General features: G+C 38.7%; 2 protein-coding genes and 1 long non-coding RNA gene across 9 annotated transcripts in view; 2 read left to right on the plus strand and 1 right to left on the minus strand.

Annotated features, from left to right (window-relative positions):
• HOXA3 (homeobox A3) overlaps positions 1–20,813 on the plus strand; it is a 43,652-nt gene that overhangs the window by 16,881 nt on the left and 5,958 nt on the right. For 3 of the 7 annotated variants that reach the window (XM_054020098.1, XM_054020096.1, XM_054020099.1), the window contains 2 exons: positions 7,906–8,088; positions 12,102–12,182. The gene's annotated coding sequence lies outside the window, so the exon portion shown is untranslated. Of the gene's footprint in view, positions 1–2,623; positions 2,807–7,905; positions 8,089–12,077; positions 12,183–20,813 lie in introns of those variants that run through there. The other 4 variants (XM_054020101.1, XM_054020102.1, XM_054020100.1 and 1 more) reach the window with 3 other exon arrangements.
• Positions 4,423–6,470, plus strand: HOXA4 (homeobox A4). Its single transcript, XM_054020103.1, has 2 exons — positions 4,423–5,017; positions 5,436–6,470. The coding sequence occupies exons 1-2, from the start codon at positions 4,450–4,452 to the stop codon at positions 5,762–5,764; spliced, it is 897 nt and encodes a 298-aa protein (XP_053876078.1). The 5' UTR covers positions 4,423–4,449; the 3' UTR covers positions 5,765–6,470.
• LOC128832593 (uncharacterized) lies at positions 16,246–20,324 on the minus strand. Its single transcript, XR_008444012.1, has 2 exons — positions 20,015–20,324; positions 16,246–18,685 (listed from the first exon to the last, which is right to left on the minus strand). It is a non-coding gene; the product is annotated as an uncharacterized LOC128832593 (long non-coding RNA).

Below are 20,813 nucleotides of genomic sequence, written 5' to 3' on the forward strand. Positions count from 1 at the left end.
GTCTTTGATACTCCCTGACCGAAAAGCTGTTAGTATAACTAAATTACACAAAATGAGGGAACTGAAATCTAGTTTCTTACTTACCAAAACAATTATTTTGATGCAAATTCATGTATTCAACATAGTTTAAAATAAAAATATCAATGAAAATATTTTCAGAGTTCAACTGCAACTTCAATAAATATTGACTTATCTCAATTATTGTTTAAATGATTCATTTTTTAAAAGGGAAACAGTGCAGTTATTAATTTGAGATGAACGATTCCTTGCCTTTGTACGTTCATTCTTTGAATGCAGTACACACTGGTCTCTGGTGTAGAGTGTCTGGTCAAAAGACCATTCATTTAAAATTCTAACACAAATCACATTTTGTGTGTGTTTATTTAACCATGCCGGTATAGAGCAAGCAAATCACTCCAAACATCCAGTTGTTAGAACATATTCAGTGCCAGTGAAGTAATCGCTTTATAAAATAATGAACTTGGGGGCCAAAATTCAACCATTGCCCCAATCTTGACAATTTAAAGCAACCGTTTCGCATGTTAGTTTCAAAGTTAACAAATGTTAAACTGCTTAACTGTCTTGCGGGCTTTTATGATTCCCAAAGAAGAAAGGAGAGATACAGTCGATACATTCCATAACGTTTACATTTTCCCGCTATTTTTTCTTAATTTTCCCTTAGAAGTAGTGACCTGGGCAAAGCACCCTGCTATCTAAAAGACACTGTTATAGACCTTTTAGAAAAACTAAGTCCAAGGCCGAGGTGAACTTCAGGTCACCGCGTCTAACAAATATGAAAATGTCGGCTGGTGAAGGGCACGCCTTGTTGTTTAACAAAGACTGTCAATGTGTAAGATTAATAAGAAACAAAATGCACACGGTGTCACTTTTCGGTCACTTTGAAACTTGGGACAGGGTTGCATTCAAGAGGGAAAGCTGGGGCTAAATATATTCAAAATGGTTCAAATCAGATTCAAACCAGGCTGCTCGCGAGTCTCCCTCTGTCCACCCTCTCTGGTGCATGGACACGTTAAAAAGTGTAATTTTATTATTATTTTTTAATTCTTTGGTTGTAAAACTATTTTATCCGCACGCATGGAAGTCAGCAGATGTGCTTGTATGTTTCACAAGAACTCTTTTAGACTGTTTGGGTATGCATGAGATTGGAGCCTGTTGGTGCATGAAGATTAGATATCGCACTATCAACTTCGTTTCAGTGAATTCCCAATCTCGTCTATCGCAAGATTCAGCTGGTAAACTTTGGGTCCTATGTTAATCGTTTAAGCGTGTGAAATATGGTCTTATTTCTTAAATAAAAAATAAAGTTTTTTTGTTTTGTTTGTTTGTTTGTTTGTTTGTTTTTAACGCTGGGATGGTGCTACAAGTTGGGTAACGGGAAATATCCGAGGATGGTTCTGAGATTGTTTATTACATCCATAAATCTTGCAGTAAAATGTCGAAATGGCCGTGTGTAAGATAACACTTGGTGGTCTTGGCTGGGTTCTTGTTTATGATAACAAAACCACAAAGACAAGGAACAGGCCTTTGGAGATCCTGCATAAGCACATCTTCACAGGCTGCTAGAACCACAGGAAAAACATGCTTCATCTGAGCAGCTGAGGTCACCTTGTAGATTTACAATCGCATGCAAAATTGTATTATTTTCTGTTTCACTGAGAAACGCAGCTACACAGTAGAAAGAAGTACAGTTGAACAAGTATACTTTGAAGTCTAATCACGGTAAATATTATTAATCAGAACCCGGGAAGCTCTCCGAATACAAAACTCAGCATTCAAAATAAGGTACCAGCTTTCGTTGTATTTTACTGAGGTTTTGAAGTATGGTAGTTACTAGAGTATTCTGGCCATCATAACTAAGGAGCTCCCTTATATTAGGAGGATAATATTTAGGGTAACCCAATTTAATGCAATTATGCGCGCCTACGCATATTTGTATGCATGAATCTGTGTATGAATGTACAGCTGTGCGCCGAAAACAACGTACTGTGGGTCTCTAGCAATCTCATCTTCTTGCCACACTGTAAGCGTTAGCTTTATTATTTTAATAGATATTTGGGTTTCGTCGAAAAATAGTCCCCAACAATCTAGTCCTTCCTGTGCATACTGCAATTTGTTGTGTTGAATAGTTGTGGATGTTAGACGCCTATGGCGTGTGTAACCATATTTTCTTCTACATACGAGGTAAATAGAGAAAGATATTTTTCACACCAGTTAAAGAGTTGCATAGACGTTCAGTAGGAAATGAGTTGAACAAGTATACTTTGAAGTCTAATCACGGTAAATATTATGTGCTTTAACTCTCTTTGCAAATTAGACATTAGATATTAGCAAAAATGAGTAATTGTTTATGTAAGTATCACAGTATGTTGGAAATGTTCAAAGATACACCAGATGGTCTGCAATATATGTATATGTTTATAATATAAATTAATGCAGTATACGTGTGTCAGTATCTAGTTAGACCTAACATATATTAAATTATAATTTTATATTTATATAATGTTATCTATTGAACTGCAAAAGACAACAATCTGAATTTAAGCAATGATAGCTACTATGAGGAAAAAGATCTAAATTGTATTAACATTTTGCTTTATATATTCAGTTAGATGCATTTTCCTATTTTCGAAGGTGAGACTATCCATTCAGGAACAATGCTCCTGCAGAGGGTGGCAAATATTTGTATTCGATTTTCTATAAACCAGCCAACCAACAAAAATATAAAATAAATTCTAAAAAGTTCAGTATTAACTCCAAACATACAACACCAGATGGAATTCATAAGGTAATCTATTATTTTAAAATAATGGTGTAATTAGTTTAACTATCAAATTTCAATTATCTAAGGTCAGGCGGTTGCCTCTTTTCCTTCCTGAGCTGCAAATATTGTTAGCAGACTAATTTTTAGCAATTTAGAAGTCATAGAGTTTTTTCTGCATTCTAATTTCAGTATTGTAAGCTACTTTCTGAAAGATGTCAGTGAATTCTCCTATAATAAAAACCCCAAACCAAATCAAACCTAAACCAAAACACACAAAAACCCAAAACGTAAATTTGTAGTTTGGGAAATGCTCTCACTGGGAGAGAAATATTCCCAGTTAGTCCTTTCATTTTATTGAACATTTTCTTTCTTTCTTTCTTTCTTTCTTTCTTTCTTTCTTTCTTTCTTCGCTAACTATATCGTTAATGGCACACAGCACCGCTAATTAATCTATTTGGCTCTTCCTCCCTTTCATATCAACTTCTGAATCTAGTTATATGTTATCACAGCTCGCAATCTACAAAGGGATAAAAGATTCTCTAATAACTAAATTATCATACAATAACAACGTTTAAAAGCGCTGGGGACAGATCATAGAGAAACAAATACTGATTTGCAATTAGTTGGCCTCTATTTCACAGGATCTAGCAGTCTCATTTCCACTTTGATATATAATGTATGCCCAATCCTAAATCAAGTGATTTTGAAATGGAGAATTGTAAACTATTGTCATTGTATCAGAGGGGTAGCCGTGTTAGTCTGGATCTGTAAAAAGCAACAAAGAATCCTGTGGCACCTTAAAGACTAACAGATGTATTGGAACATAAGCTTTCGTGGGTGAAAACCCACTTTGTGAGACGCATGCCACTGTCATTGTATTTAATGTATTATGCAATGTTAATTTCTTTTTCTGTATGCTACATTTTAGTTTCTCGTTGATTTCTGACCCGCCCCCCATCTTTCCTCCCCTCTCCTTCTTCTCCGCCCCCCCCTCCAAAAAAATGCTAGAGAAATAAAATATTTGTGCCCAGGATGAATTTACGACTGGTAGCGCCGAATTTAGGTCTCTCTCCGTTCCACAGGGAAGAGGGGGAAATAATTGGCCACAATAAGCAGCAATCACAGTGTAGCAAAGCTCAAACTCGCGTGGCTTTGAGCAAAATCTTGTTCTCCTGTTTTAAGAGTCCGAGGCCACCCATTTGAGAGGTATCTGGTCGAACTGCGAGTTTAGGGAAGGTGGTTGGTGCGATGGATACTAGGATGCGCCTCGGATTTCGCTCCCCTTTCTGGCTGCGCAGTTTTTTACCATTGCTGGGACCTCTCTCCCCAGCACCGTAAGAGACGGTTTGGGCTGCTCCTGCTGCTGCCCTGGGCTCCCCCGGCACTCACCATCTTTCCATTTCCTGATCCGGGTTCCGCAAACAGCGCAGCAATTGGCCCTGCCGGTCAGGTGGTGATGTGTGTGTGTGTGTATGTGTGTGTTGTGCGCTCGGGTTGGGGGGGGGGGGGAGGCCCAAACTTTGGCAGCCGGCACTTGACAGCGGCGAGAGGAGGAGGGGGAGGGAGGGAGGAAGGGCGGGGGAGGGGGGAGAGGGGGGAGGGGCTTCGCGGAGCCCAGAAAAACGACAACGCGAGAAAAATTAGTATTTTTGCACTTCAACAAATTAATGACCATGAGTTCGTTTTTGATAAACTCCAACTACATCGAGCCCAAATTCCCGCCCTGCGAGGAGTATTCGCAGCACAGCAGCGCCAGCAGCAGCAGCAGCACCTACCACCACCACCAGCAGCAGCCGCACCTGCACCAGCACCCAGCGCACCCGGGCCAGTCTCTCCCCGACTACTACCAGCGGCCCAGCAGAGACCCTGGATACCAGCCACCACCGCCACCTCCTCCTCCTCCTCCCGAGGCGCTCTACCCCGCGCAGCCACCCGGCTACTCCGAGGCGCCCTACAGCTACAGCAGCACCAGCGCCACCCCGGGCCAGGAGCAGCCACCTCCGGGTGCCTCTCCTCCACCGCCTCCTCCACCGAAGGGGCACCATGTCCAGTCCCAGCCCCTGCTCCAAAGCCACGTCCTGCAGCACCAGCGCCACTGCGAAGCGGCCCCCGTCGCAGGGGCCGGGGCCGTGGCCAGCCCAGGGTGCCCCCTCCTGCCTGACAAGAGCCTGCCTGGCCTCAAAGGCAAAGAGCCCGTGGTCTACCCCTGGATGAAGAAGATCCATGTGAGCACTGGTGAGTGGGACTGCCTGGGGAGGAGGAAGTGGAGGAGGAGGAGGAGGAGGAGAGGACGCTGAAAGTGCTGCAGGGTTGGGTTGGGTTTTTATGTGTGCGCGTTTCCTAATACAAACGTGAGAAACCTTTTGTATCCGGGGTCCTTTATCGAGAGATTTACGAGACGCCAAACCGTTAGGGCAGTAATTATAGCCCCCATAAATTTAATTGCCCTGCCAATGGCTCTGGGCCATGTGTCTTTGAAGCTTTTCTTCCACCCAAATGCCCATCACCATTTTTTATTGCTCTTCAATTGTTTCCTATTGTCAATAGCCTGTGAAACATTTTCTTGCAGTTATGTCTCTGATTTGAACCTGGTGTCAAGTTATTATATAATGATTATGTTCAATTGCTTTTTTGTGTGTGTGTGTGTGTTCAGTCAATCCCAATTACACTGGAGGGGAACCCAAGAGGTCTCGAACTGCCTACACCAGACAACAAGTCTTAGAGCTGGAGAAGGAGTTCCATTTTAACCGTTACCTGACCAGGAGGCGACGCATTGAGATAGCACATACACTTTGTCTCTCGGAGCGCCAGGTCAAGATTTGGTTTCAGAACAGGAGGATGAAATGGAAGAAAGATCACAAACTGCCTAACACTAAGATGCGCTCCTCAAATCCATCTACTGCTAGTCAGCAAGCCAAAGCACAGACACAGGGCCACCACCATCAACTCGATGGGTCAACACCCAACTCATCAGCCCTTTAATGATTTTTATATTTGTTTTTTTCAGTTGCCTATTTTTGTTGTTGACCATTTGGACCAAAACAACTGTATACAGAATCAGAAGAAATGTGCCCTGTACAGGGTACATGTTGAAACCAAAACATGGACAAATTGTCTACACTGTACAGACATAATGGTTCCATTCCCATCATTCTTTCGTATTTATGAAAATACGCTGTACTTTCCGTGTCACAGAGCGCTGGATGCTGTAATGGATGAATTCTGTACCCAAGAAGGACTCTTTTGTACATAACACTTTAAAAATAAAATACAGTTAAAATAATAATTCGTGAAACAATTGTGTAAGACATTGACTTGAGTTGTGTTGTTTGGTGCAATGTTCGTGGATTCTCCAGTATACGCAGACAGAAGAAACCAAATTTTATGTCATGGAGATTTTATAAAAACTGTCCCATTACAGTCTGACAGGCAATGTTTAATGTAACAAGAGTTATTTAATTGTTTTTAAGCGTAGCCACTGCTGTAGTTGTGATATAATCGTTTTCCCCATGTCTCCTATTGCAGTTATTTAAAAATATTAAAGGCTGTTGCTGTCTTCATATCTGGCACGTCTAACTGTTTCGGTCTGTGTACAATTTGTGAATTTTGGTGTGATGTATATATTGCCAATACTGGTAATAAAGAATACTCTGTACAAAAAAAAATAAATTAAAGGCTTCAAACACAAGGTCATGTAATGCTGTTTCCTAAACATTATGCTTTGCTGATCATTTGCCTTCAAATTTAGTTAAAGAGATGCTCATTTTAGTTGCCTGCCTTCACAAAAAATAGTGCCTGCTTGAACAAGTATATGTATTATTTATTGCCTAGATGACTTGTGGCCTGTAGCAACCTTGCCAGAGGTTCAGTCTGTCTATTCATTTACATGTATATGGCTATTCCCACCCTATGCACAGAGAAATAGAGCTTTCACACTGAGTCAATGAACTGAAGTGAACTAATTTACTTTAGTAGAACTAAGACAGCTAACCATGATACACTTTAAAAATATCTGGCCAGTCATTATTTATTCGTTCACTTGGTATTTATTGTGAATTCACTATGAAGAATTAAGGGGCTGTATGGGTGATAAAAGTTTCTTTATTTCAAAGGCATCTATTTTGAAAAGTGTTTGGTGTAAACAGAAAGCCTTAATAATTAAATGAAATCTGGTAAAACCCAGAGGTTTAATCTGGTAAATGTTCAGAATGATTCTGAAAAACAGTATTCAGGTGTTTCAAACTCATAGTAACCTTCTAATTGTCAAGGATGTTAAGAAATATACCAAAGGTGGAATTATTACAATAAAATGTATACAATTGATAAGGATTTTCATATCACTTTCTCGAAAGTATCATTGACATTGAAACGTATTAACTGAGCAGAAGAACTTGTAGGCGGAAACTCTACCACTGTTTTTCTGCCAGAAAAAGATTAAAGGCCACATTTTATTCGCCATACTCACGAAAGTATGTCCAGGTACTAAACTGGAGTCGACGAGTCTTCTCACGTGAGTAAGGCGAGCAAGATTTAGTTCCTTTTTTTAAATATATCACAATTCACTCAGTAAGAAAGCACATTGGCACAACAATATCGTGAGCATCACTGCCTGTCCCAGGAACACATACCATTTCAATGAAAAATTTAACATGTCACTGGAAGAGTATATTCAGCATCAAAGCTATGGCAGTTGTAAATACGTTTAGCAAACAGTGTTGTCTCACATTGAACAACTAACCACCCTGAAAAGTATGTTTCCGTTACCATGCTGCTGTTTACTAAATCCTAAAACGTTTTCCATGTTAGCTGCCCCAATATAAAAGAAACTGAATATATCTGAAAGTGGGGTAACTGCTGGTATCTCTGACTCTCTGCAACGTACAGCTCTTTGTTTTGTTTATTGTGTGGAACATTTCCCCCCAATTTATTTTAAAACCAAATTAGCAGAAATGATCAAAATCCCAAATCAAACGTTTTAATTGAGAATAATTTATTACTGAAGACTATGCCTATAAACCCATTTTCCCTTCGTAAAACTAAATGAAAACACGCGCTGAAAATAGCAATTTTACTGAGTATCATTAATCACCTCCTACAATAAATACTTCTTTGTAATTCAACAGCCGTTCTGAAAGGCATTCTCTTGGAAAAAGTCTGTGAAGACGCAAAGGATTTTCCTGGAAAAAAAATGTGGTCATGTATAAAGACACAGCATCTTGGCTGTCTGCTAAAAAAATGTATACTGTTTTGGTGGAGAATCAGCCCCGGACTGCAAAATATCACATGGCAGATTATCATCATTTAAGGTAAATTTTCATTTGTTCCCCACCCCCTTTTTAAAGCTGCATAGTGTTTGATATGTGAGTGTTACTATGCTTCTCGTGTGATATAATCAGTGTTACAATCACTTAGAAAATTAAATCGCAGACTTTAAACTCTGGCATTGTCCAGCCTTTGCTAGGGCAACCAGAAGAGTTCACTGAAAGGACAAATTTTCTATCCCATTAATTGTTTTTTTAGAGAAGCAGACTGACCCTTCAAACCCTTGACCTTTAAAGACAGTATCCTTTTAAATCCAGCTCTTGGACCTAAATGTCTCTCTTTGGCTGGCTGTCTCTCTCTCTCACACACACACGTATTTATCTGCTCTCGCCACAAAGGAAAGCGGCACAAAATGCTAAAGGTGGAAGTTTGTCAATATTTCAAATAAAGACAAAATCAGGTCTGAGTCACTTTAATTGTCACAGTTAGAGCCAAGCCGTTAACCTCCGCCCCTTCCCACCAAGAAAAATGGTAGTTTTTCAAGGTCTCCCTTCCAGTTTCTACTGCAATCTCTAATATACCTGGTGTTTTATTACAAGAGGAACTCATCTGTGACAAGCAGCGCGCAGTATTTAATAACTATAACCATTCTCCATTGAATGTTTAGCCAGGGCTCTGACATTTTTTGGTATACTCTGCGCCCTATGGACTGCTTCTTGGGTTTTGTAAATGGGTGGGGGATGGGTGGTGGAGGAAGGAAGGTGGAGGTCTTGACAAGCTTGTCAGGAGACTCCATCTTTCTTTTCCCCTCCTTAGCCCGAGCCTCCATCCCAACCCTGAAGTCTGATCATGCGCCCGATCCTGCATTCCCTTACTCACGAGTCACGCCAACAGCGCTTACTCATTCCAGTAGACCCACTGAAACCAACAGACTACTGGCGCCAGGAAAGCTTGGCAGCATCGCTGCGTTAGCATCTCTACTTTAGGACACTCTATGATACCATTCCATGACAGCCACGACATGAATCGACTTGAAGAGTAATAAACAAAAAGATTGGGGGTTCTTTCCGTGATTTTTTTGAAGTACATATATCCGGATTTCTCTTTTGTATTCATTCTCCACCCTATTGCGGAATTTGTGAGATTGTTGAAAACAGTACTCCAATACAGCTACAATTATATGCATCCTTTCAGATGTGTTGCTGTTGTATGAGAAATATGATATTCGATACGTATATCATTAATAGAACACAAAGTATTAAGAGCTTGAGTCTTATTTTTGTTTTAACCCCAGTTACTGCACTAGAAGGTGTTACATTCACTCCATTGTAGACACACTGGGACTGATTCTGACATAGTATATACTACTTTACACCAATGTAGTTCCATTGAGTTCACTATTGTCACTAATGTAAACGAGACCTGAATGAGGCCCAGTGGTTCAAATGAACGCCTGGGTTAATATCTCTGAAGTCAAATGAATTATGCAAGGCATTCATTTAGCCCACTAAGTGTGTATTTTCTAAGTACAGAAAGGAAACCTCTCTTTTAACTCTTTATTATACTTTTCCACGAGATGTGCAAATGGCAGAGCAAAAGTATTCTTCCCAGACCTCCTATACCACATGAATATTGATAAACCGTGGTGAGCCAATTCTTTGTCAGTTTTAAAGGCATCATAAGGGCTAATATATTTGGTATCAGTATTGTTATCATATTATCATGTGTAATAACTGTTAGAAGAGGGATGGACTATAATTATGCATGTTAACACAGTCTGCTGTAGACAATAAAAATCCGAAATCAAATGGCTAATTTAAAGCTAAGGTCTATAGAACGCCTGATCTCACAATAGCAGACAAGCACATGTTATTAATGTTCAAATGATCTCCCAAGAAACTGAAAAGCTGTCAAAACCAACAGAGATTATGGGACCTAAATAAGCAAAACAGAAACCCTGCACAAGTAGATAAAGGTGTTGCGTCTTTTCTTGTGTAGATATTGAAATTTTAATCTTTAAGGTCACGTGACTCATTAAATAATTAATGCAGATAGTCAGGAATGGATCTGTGGCCGTCAGTTCTCACTAGGAGTGATTCTCTCTGAAGTGAAACTCAACTTCCTATTTGAGTTTTTTAAAAAGCCCCGATTTGTCTTGAAAGATTCTAAACTTCTTAAGAAAGCAGTAGGGACTATGTTGGTAAGTATTTAGTGTATATTTATAGCTTGATGACTGTAATTGTTTGTGCTAACTTTGTTAAAGTCTGCTGAGTATTTACTTAGCAAGTTTAATATTTAGAAATGTTAAATCTTTGTTTTAGCTGCTTTGTGGTCACATTATGGCTTTTTGTGATTAAGTGTTACCGAGTCAAACACATTTGATAATGTTCTAATTCACACTGTGGAAGGCTGGATACCACAGTGCAGGAAGACTGCTTTGTTCAATTTTCCTGGCATTAATAAATCACCGGCTTCTAATGCAGGGCCAAAAAAGCAATGGAAAGGCAGCAAGCATTGTAAAGGAAAAGTCATGGGCAAATTTCTCTATGACTCATTAGTCTGAACGATTTATGTACGAAGTTAAAGTGCCGCAATGAATATTAGAATTTGGGATAACAACAAATTAAAAAAAAAAGTCATAACGTTTGTAAAGTGCTTTATTGCTACTTAGCAACTCTTTCAAGAAGAAGTATAGTTTAAAGGACTGTGGCAGTATAAAATATTGTGGTGTAACTTAATAGCTCCAAAATAAATAGCAGAAAGTCGTTGGCACCATTTTCAGATGCACATTCCATATTTTAAAGGGTGGGTGGGTGGGTGGGTTAAATCCAATCAAGACATTCGGATCAATTTTATTGTAGTTGATAACATGATTATTGATTATGGATCAAAATGGTTAAAGAACGAGTTTTAACATAAAATACAAGTATTCTATGCCCCCACTGTATATTTGGAATGATGTGAATATCAGAGCTAAGAAAACAGCAGGCAACCGAATTAAAGCTGGAGATAGCTATCTGAAAAAATTAACTTTCAATTTGTTTATAGATGTTATCAGTGAGCCCTCTAAATTTATGAGAGGGAAATAAACAGCCCAGTAAGCTATTATTGCATTATTTTCTATAGACTGTAATTCTACACCAAATTTCAAATTATTATAGTAATTATGGAGCTACTAAATTAGCAAAGCAAAAATCTCTTCTCCAAAAGTTCTCCCAAGACAGACGTAATATTTTCCAAGGCTCAGATGACATTCTTCCAAGAAATCGTGTTAGTTAGCTATTAGCATTTACATTTGCTGGCAATCTTAAGATACAATACATAGGATTTTATTAGGAATAATGAATGCATGGAGTACGTTATTATATCTGATAAATACCTTAGTAAATGTGATCCAAAAATATTTGAAGAGTATGATTATTGGCTTCTTGGGGTCTGTAATATTATAAGACCGACAAAAAATTACAATATCGAAGTGCTAAATGTTTCTGCTTCGTCTTTTTCTTTTTCCACAACAGCTTTTATTAAAGAGTTGAAGGGTTCGATCCTGCTCTCATTGAAGTCAACGGCAGAACTCTCATAGAATTTAATGGGAATAGATTCGGGCTGGAATCCTTAAGTATTTGAATAAAAATCCTAGTATACCGTATCTTACATTTAAACTGGAACCTCTTCCTTGATTTATTCAACAGAGATGAACATCACTAGTTGTGTTTAATGTCTGCTCTTGATTAAATGATCCTAAACAAAGGTTTCCCAGAGGAAAATAAAGCATACATTCATGTAACAAGAGTTTGGAATGACAATATTTCCAAACACTTGGAGACAGAAGGCATAGCAGTCTACCACAAAAGGCATGTTCAGATACCAGTGTTCTTTACTGTTGTATAAAATAATCTTTTACACATTACACTAATCAATGGATTCCCTTCAGTAGTTCTATGCACATCCACGACTTTTGTCTTTTAAAAGAATTAAGCAAACCAAATACTTTTTGTATGAATAAATATCTTCCTTTCTGATTCTCATTTAGGCATTGCTTGTTGCTTATTTACAGAACTCCAGTGCACCGAAAAAGACGATTTACTGAGCGATAACAGCAAGAAACAATTCAGTCCACTATTAGAAATTTTAGGAGGTAAGGACTTCGGGAAAAAAAATCTGTTGTGGGATAGTTTTGTGTAGAGTTCATATTTCCTAGTGCTTGCATATGGGGGGGAGGGGGATGCTGTTACAATGAGATTTTATTGTGATAAATATTTAACCTAGTTGGAATTTTCCGGATTGAATCCATTCATCTTCTATGGCTGGTGAATGCGAGTGTCTCGACAGACAAAGAAATATATGGAACAGAATTAATAGCAGTCCTCATAGAGGCATTCGAAACAGGAAAGATGCAAAGTAATTTAAAGAGCGAAAGAGGTTGGTAATTTCTTTGTCCATTCTTAGTTCCTTCCAAAATCGAAGTCTCAAAGCAAGAGACAGGTAGTTGAAGCAGTTTTAGTGTTGGGTGGCTTTCGCAGTTTTTTTGTTTGGTTCCCTTGAGTAGTTTTGCAATGACTCCTGTGTGGTTTGGAATTAGGAACATAAAAATAAATGTTCTTTGATTTTAGAAACTCTGGCTTTTGCTTCAGAAAATACACCAGAGGAGCATAGGTTTTATGTATTTTATGTATATTTGGACTTCTCTGCATTGTGTGCATGTTTCTTTCGTGATTCAGTTGTTTTTTAAACAAAGAAATGTAATGCTCTTTATGGTGACTATATTATTCTGGCAGTGGTAGAAGAGAAAGGATTATATAGAACTATTTCAAATCCTTGCCAGATTTACCTGCTTATGTTTTATGCTGATACATAATTAGTGTAGTTTACTACCTTTTAAAGGCGGCCATAAATTATAGGGCTACAAGGGCTGCTTGTGTTGATTTAATAGCCTGTTGAAATCCTTCCTACAAACAGACACGGCAAATATCCATTCATTCCCATTTTAAGAAAAGAAAAAAGAAAGCATTATTTAATAGAATAATAATTTTATCCCGCCTGCCCCACATATATACCCTTGTCCAGAAATAATTGTGATTTGTAAATTAACCATATATTCTCAAGTTCCACTCAATTTCAGTAAAAATGTCTTTAAATAGGTTGTATCGTTTTAAAATATACTCTTTCTTTTAACCTGAAAAGGAATTGTCAAAATTCAGTTGAACTAACTTTATCAGTAACAAATACATATTTCTAGGTAAACAACTTTGCCCTGTGAATTTCAACTGGGAGAGAACGGAAATAAAAAATCTATATCAAATAGTGTTTCCATTTCTTCATTCACATAAGGGGATAGTCTTACCTTTTAACTAGTGACATAAGCATAACAATGAAAGGTAGACAGATAGCAAGAATATTTCGATTTATGTAGCCACTTAAAAGGACTATTAATACTAATATTTGCATTCAAATCTATCACAAAGGGACTCTCTTTATTAGCACATATTTTAAAACAGCTGTTTGTTGATATTGCTGCTTGGAATCTCAACGCAAAGACATGTGCACAAAGCATAAAAAAATCAATAGTAAATCTTCGGAGAAACGTAAGGTTTTCAGCTCTTAAAACAAACTTTTCAGGGCTCCAAATCATTGAGGTAATAAAACAAAGTTGAGTCTCCAGGAACAAAGCAATATGTTGGATGGCAAGGCAAACCAAACCTCTGCTACTTTCAAGTCCATTTGAATTTGTGTTTGAAAACTCAAAATCTTGATACTTGACCAAAGAAAATGAATTCCAGAACCGTTGAAAGGGAATTATTTTCAGCTGCGGTCCAGGACCCGGTAAAGTTAGAAAGTCTCCCCGTTCTTCTAAAGCACATCCTGAAGAAGTAATTCATACATCAAGAAGTTACTTTACTTTATAATTATCCACTACATACAATAAGTTAATTGTTAAACTGTAGTTTTAACATTAGCTTGATCATTAATTCTAATAAAGATGTTCATAGAAATAGGTTTTTGAAGCCAATAGTCATAGCTCGCGTTAAGGCATTTAAGTTTAAGATGTACCTCTGACTTATGATTGTGATTTATTGCGTTTGTAGTTTCTATTTGCTCAGGACTGCAAGTTCTAACGCCATCTTTCTGCTTTTGATGCAAAGCAGTCGATAACTTTTTACAACAGACCCAAGGAAGACTTGCTGTGCTTTTTCAGCATCTGCTCCATTATCCATTACTTCCAGTTGCATTGTTGCATAAACACTTTTTTATGTGTTTCTTTTATGGAATCTAAAATCACTTTATTTAAAATAGCCATGAATCCATCCCTAGTAAATTTCACTATTGGTTTAAATGTAGTACTCTACTATACAGTTAAAATAGTGTTAGAGTTCTGGAGTTGCATTTGCTATGTGTGTCTAAGATGCTATATTTTCCAGGATTTTTAAAATTCAAGGTTCTTAGCGAGGATAATATATAAATGTTCTGCTGCTGTCAAAGTCACTTCCACTACAAATATTGCAAATTCTTCTTCTGTTTTAATGTCACGCTGACTTTGTTGGAATGTCTACTAATCTATACTATTACTGGTGGTTTAAATTCCAATAACCGTTTATGTTCCACTTTACAATCAAAGCGAGATTATTATATACAGTTTGACCATAAAGTCTGTAGACGATAAAATTAATCTTTTTATACAGTCTTATTATCGCCAATCAAGTATTGGTGAAGTGATAAAAGAATATAAAAAGTAAACTAAAAGTTTTCTGTAAAAATGCTAGAGTGGGGAAAGGTTTGAGGCAAATGATATATTGTAAAATGCACAATGGTGGTAAGAAATTCAGAGTGTAAAAGTCACCACAGTGGCACAGTAGCACAATACAAGTGTGAAATATGTTATTTACCCCAACTATCTTTATAAGAGCTCTTTGAATTTGTGATTTCTTTTGTCTGTGGTAGGATTGTGTAAATAGGAAAAACTAAGTTTTAGAGGGAAGACTTCATTCAGGTTAGAAAATTGTTCATTTCATAGGTTAACTCAGGGGACGTATATGAGGGCTGTTTCTTTTTTTCCTGGACAGTTAGATCATTTTGTTTCTAAATTTTTCATCGTTAGAAGCCTATAATTTTGTGCATCACTCAAATAGTTGTATAGGAAATGCGTAAGCGCAGGTTTAACAGGAAGGTCCCAGAAGATTTTGCAAAATTCAGATCCTCCACACAGAAGCCAGGCGCATTCTTCATAGGGTGTTACAACGACAAAAATCAACCACATTATTAGAGGAGACTCTTTTTGCCTTTGTCAGGTAATTGCAGGTCTTTTTAGTTTCTATAGCTGCCCTGTTGTAAAGTGTGGGTGTTAAGCAAGCGCCATACAATAGCAATATAGAGAAGCCTGTAGGGAAGATTGGTAATCAGAGTAGTCATTAAGGAGGTCCTTATTGAAATAGTAGTATCAAGAGTTGACTTTATTATTGGATTGCAAAACACACCATTATTAAATGTAGATCAGTGTGGCGGTTTTGTTTGGGAAATGCCAGTTAATTAGGTTTAGTATAAAAGTTCATTGTAATCACATAATATGAAAATAATTTCTCTTACCTTGCATGTGATTTTGTGTAAAGAAATATTAAGTGTGGGGAAAAAAATAACCATCTCCGGCTCCTGATTTTTTTCTTTAAATTCTTCTTAATGTATTTGGTTAAGGCTTTAAAAATCAGAGGATTGCGCTTAGAAACCTTGTTCCTTCAATGAGTCCCTATTTCAAATAAAAGGATTTAAGTTGACGTATGACCACGTGAGCACATAATACAGCGCATTATTGTGGCATTTGGAGTGGAGACCCGGGCTGGCTTCGTCTGTGATTACGCTTTTCCAGTTTCTGTTCAGAGCAAGCACTGCTTTCTATTATTTTTTCCCTCCCTCTCCTCTGCAAGAGCTTTCCATTTCGGTTGCAGCTTTCGTTCCTTATGGAAAGGTTATTGTCGAGCTGATAGGACGAAATGCTTCGTTAAAAAGGATGGATTTTATTTTAAGGTATTTCCGTTGATTGTTCATTTATGTGGTGAGTTATTGCTGGTCGAGGCAAAGGTCAGTAGAAAAGGCTTAAGGGTGTGCGTGGATCCAAATCAAGCTTCGTTTCCCCCTTTGTTTCAATTTGCTGAGGAAAATATTCAAGTATCTCTTCGCAGCAAAGAAACCAGAGAGTTTCTTTCCCCCCCCCCCCCCTAGAGATTCTGTGTTTCTTTTATGGGGATCTCCCTCTGTTAAATCTCTTTTAAAGCTACATTACTGTTGTCTTTTACGATCAAGTGGAGACTGGGAGAATCTTATTTTTCTTGTAATACATACATATCTGTGTATACAAGAGTATTTCAGGAGATTGAGAAACACCCATGGAATGGAGTCGGGGTTCGATTTGTGGCTGTTGTTATTGTTTTGTTTGCTGTGTGCTTCTTTTGCCGATTCCGGCTCCGAAAATCGATGAGTATGCAATTGTGCTGCCATTTTATTTATGATGCTTAGTGGTACTTTGTTTACCATGCGAGCAGGGCTGGATTAGCTCTCTACCATATCGAGGTTAACAATTCCAGTTGAGAAGGGATTGCCTTTCTTTCTTTAGTGAAACCAAACCTGGATTTAGCTAAGAATTATCTGGCTATGAACAAATGTCCATCCACCGATTCTAACAATAAATCAGCCTCTGGAAATTTGTTTTACTCTGAATAAGGGATCTGGAAAGCGAGGGTGGAGGGGACAATCTCCTTTCTGTAAGGATTTACGTGATCACTAAATTTCCTATCTCTACCACTATGTCGTAACCTGCGCTATATAACTACATATATTGTGTAGGGGGAAATGCACCTCAAATAACCCAAAAATGAAGGGATTCCTTGTGTTCTACAAGGGGACAAATGTTATATAAAATTACATCCACCAGTGAGTTCCAGCTTTGGGAAAGGTCAGAGTGCTGAGGTTTGATTTATGTTTCCAGTGAGTTGGGGCAGCGTGCTCGCCTAGATACGGCTGTGTCATTTTGTCCCAAATTACTGGGCAGTTGTAATTACTCAATTTATGAGCGGGTCATGGAAAAAAAATCGAACTATTAGAAACAAAACGTTCTTTGCTGAAACACAAAGGCAGAGTTTAATTTAGAACGACTCGCGGCCATTCTGCACGGTTCCAGAAAGCGGAAATGTAGAATTTGGGTTTAGCTGCCAACAGATACACTCCGAATAGAACTGACCCAAAGAAATGCCAGTTCCCCCACACATAACGAAGCATGTTCCTCTTTATTAGCCATAGTGTTTTTCTTACGCAATTAAAGCAGGGCTATTTCACTCCCAACAGTGTGTTTAAAGCTAAAGCAGGTCAAACCATATTTTAAACGGGCCAAAAACGCGTCGTGAAAATAAAATGTAAGCTTTAATTGCAGACGTATTGCTTGTCATCGTTTCTGATGATTTACGACCCAATTCTGGTGCATTTTTGACCCAGTTAAAACACTCATAAATAAAAAAAAGTCCCAATATAAAACGTGGGAGACCAAGAACAGTTGTGTAGATGGATATTTCGAAAGCCTTTCTGCTTGTGTAAATAATCAGAGTGTTGAGTAAATACAAAATGAAGTGTCAATTGCGATTTTATGGTGTTCGATAACACACACGGTAATGCAGATTAAACAGGCTTGTTTGCAATATTTGATAATGCACTCATTTTCTAAGGCAACTCACATCCTTGCTCATCAGTGTAATTACTTTAATGTACATTTTATCAGTAATTTCTTCAATTCTCTCCTTTCCCCAATTTGAAGACGGTAGAATATTCTTCCCACCAATTATTTCCCCCTAAAATATGCCGAAATTATAAATCGTTTATAATCTTAGGCGTTTCTGCCAGAACGGACCCAATAAAGATTTATATTAGCTATTTTACACCGAGACTGACAACATTTCCGTGAGTGGAGAGAACTCCGATACAATGTAAACTGTCCAGAAATACATTACATTTCAACTTTCAAATATTTAACCAAATATAGAGGAAATTCTTCCCTCAAATTAAACCCTTGCAGTCCCATTGGCTTCTGTGGGGTATTAGGGAAGGAGGGAATTTCGGCCCTCTGTTAGTGAAAGATACATGCATTTATCTTTGTATAACATTCAGTGCTAATATGCGCATTTTTTATGTGTTACATCAAATTCAAATCCAGTCATACAAAGAAAAATCACCTGCGCACCTTAAAATTACATCTTTGCGTAGCGAGAAAGACAGGACCTGTCTAGAGTTATTGCAAAGTAACTTTCTTTTCTTATACAGTAAAATGTATCAAGAAAAAATATACCGCAGTAGCTCAATAAACCATTTAATTTCTTGAATTAAAATACCTTAACAATTCCCACGATTTAGAACAAAGAATCTTCCCCTTATTCCTCCCCCTTCCAAAACAAAATACATATTTCAGTCCAAACTTTAAACGCGCTAATATTAAAACACCGAATAGTCCCGAAGTATCCTGAAGAGCTCCCCAAATCGGCACTGTTTCCTGAGTCCGGAGGTTTTTGAAGATGTATAAGTAACCATCTTCCAGTTTCCCCTGTTTGCTCTAGGAGTGTTCTGTAGGGGTTCTGTAGGGGTCTCTTTGATTGCATCTTGCAATTTTAGCTGGAAACAGGGAGAAAGACAAATCAGCAGTTTCAGAAAAAAAGTGTGGGGTTGATTATTGACTAAAGAAGCTTTTCTTCAAATGCAACATTCAAGGGGCTGTTTGAAGCAAAATGCATACGAGTGAGTTTTTGCCTCTTCTCCCCTCCTACGCTGCCCGACTTCCCCTTTCATGTTGTGCCATCGCAATATGCCATAAGGAGCAAGTGTTTTCTGTTTTAGTGCTCTGTTTACAGCTTTGGTGCATGAAGCCATAAATCTTGTATAGCCATAAATGACAAAAACCATTGGTATGCATAAGAGGCCACCCTGGCCTTATAGTGCTTTTTATTTGTCGTTTGCTTTGTTTTTGCTTTAAGGTGACACTGTGCTCCCTTGCGGTTTTAAGCATAGTATTTATATTTTTAACACCTTAATTAACGAAGAAACGACAAATTTACACCTCGTAATTATTCTAAATCTCCACTAAATGTGTTTCACCCAAACCGGCTCCTTTATGCGGGGTTATAGTCTTAAACTTGATTCGAACTGTAATGTGACCGAAAGGAATTCCATGGTTGTTGCTGACGCGCGTATATTTCTGTTGTCAAATTTGGGTTATTTTTTTTTAAAGCACTGAAGCTCAAAACATAAACCCTCCAGATACACCCCAGCAATCTATACAGATAGGTGTGCCAACAGAGGCATAGTGTGTGTGTCAAATGTATGTGTGTGCATACGTGAAAGTATATACACGCACATATGGGTGGATATCTCTATAGGTATATCTATGTGTATGTATGCGTAGATCTATATCTGCACATAGGTGAATATATCAGTATGTGCATATATGTGTGGATATCTATATGGGTGTGTGTGCATGTGTACATCTCTATTTGCGTGTGTATATGTTTAATTACTAACTATAATTATTTCATTCGTTCCACTAAAAGCATTGCCCAGAGCACAGATCTGATAGGAGTTGCTTGGATGAAAGACATAAACCACAGATTAATTATTATTGTTATTATTATTACTGACTAGGTCTCCCATAACTTTCAGCATTCGTGAGCTCGTGTAGAGAATATTCCATATCTACCAAAAACCGATTCACACAAAAAACTGGTCAGAGTGACCCTTTGTGAGCGCCGTTTGTCTTCATTAGCATAATTTTCCTGGACTTTAGTGACGCCTCGGTGCGGGGGGAGCTGCACTCCTTCACTCCCCTCTCTCCTCTCACTCCTTCATTCCTTCTCTGCAACCCCCACCCTGCCCCGGACTTCCCGAGGCGGCTGCGTTTTTTTCCCCTCACCAGACGTCTTTTGCGTGTAATATTCATAAGAAACATACCCATTTTCTGTGGCACTACATGAGGGAAGCCCTGAGACTTGATAGCTCTTATCTTTGGGACCCGCTTGCTGCCTTAGGGGCTGAGCAGGGAGAGGGAGGGGGTCCGAGCCGAACCAGCAATCCCTTGCGAGTCCTGAGCAGTGAGTGCTCCTCCAGTCTTGGCTGGTGGGTTCCTGGTGTAGATGACTTGAGCCTGTGCCCATCCTGGAGCCGAAGGGACTTGGCTGGGGGAAAGTCCTGCTCCCTGGGTTGTGTGTCGCCGAGCCTCCAAAGAGCATGTTGGCTTCCGCCTCAGTCGTCAGAAGTTAAGGTAAGCAGGCCACAAATACGCTGCTATCAGTTGTGAATGGCGGAGTTTATGTCCCAGTGATTTATGACCATAGACTTAAATCTCGGTTCAAGAAGAGTTCACAAGCGGGAGCTTCCTCCCAGGCAGTGACTGATACCCTTACACTTCGCATGCAGGCAGTTTCTCCCTCTTCCCTGAACTTTTCTTTATCTGTCAGGAAATCTTTAGGGGCTGCCTGCTTTTCTCTCCTGGATCAGAGTTCGGGCTGGGGGGGAGCGGGGTTGGAAGGAAGGAATTTTGTTAGATGTATCAGGGAGGGGGAAATAATGGAGAAATGGGGAACAAGTGGGGGATCTGCCCTAGTAAGGCAACTTTCCTCTGTGTCTTCTTTACCTTTCAGAGAGCTTGTTAAAGTGGCACTTGTTTAACGCGCAAATATTGATCTTGTCGGCGGAAGGGCCACTCCAAGTTTTTGGGGCCCAATTTTGCTTTCACTCCCATGCGACCCCA

Source organism: Malaclemys terrapin, chromosome 2 (genome assembly GCF_027887155.1).
Source record: "Malaclemys terrapin pileata isolate rMalTer1 chromosome 2, rMalTer1.hap1, whole genome shotgun sequence".
Lineage (NCBI taxonomy): Eukaryota > Metazoa > Chordata > Testudines > Emydidae > Malaclemys > Malaclemys terrapin.

What these genes read in the sequence shown, in the direction of transcription:
- HOXA4 (XM_054020103.1), top strand. Translation starts at nt 4,450, where the DNA reads ATGACCATGAGTTCGTTTTTGATAAACTCCAACTACATCGAGCCCAAA. An exon ending in GAAGATCCATGTGAGCACTG is followed by an intron (nt 5,018 to 5,435) that starts GTGAGTGGGACT and finishes GTGTGTGTTCAG; the next exon opens with TCAATCCCAATTACACTGGA.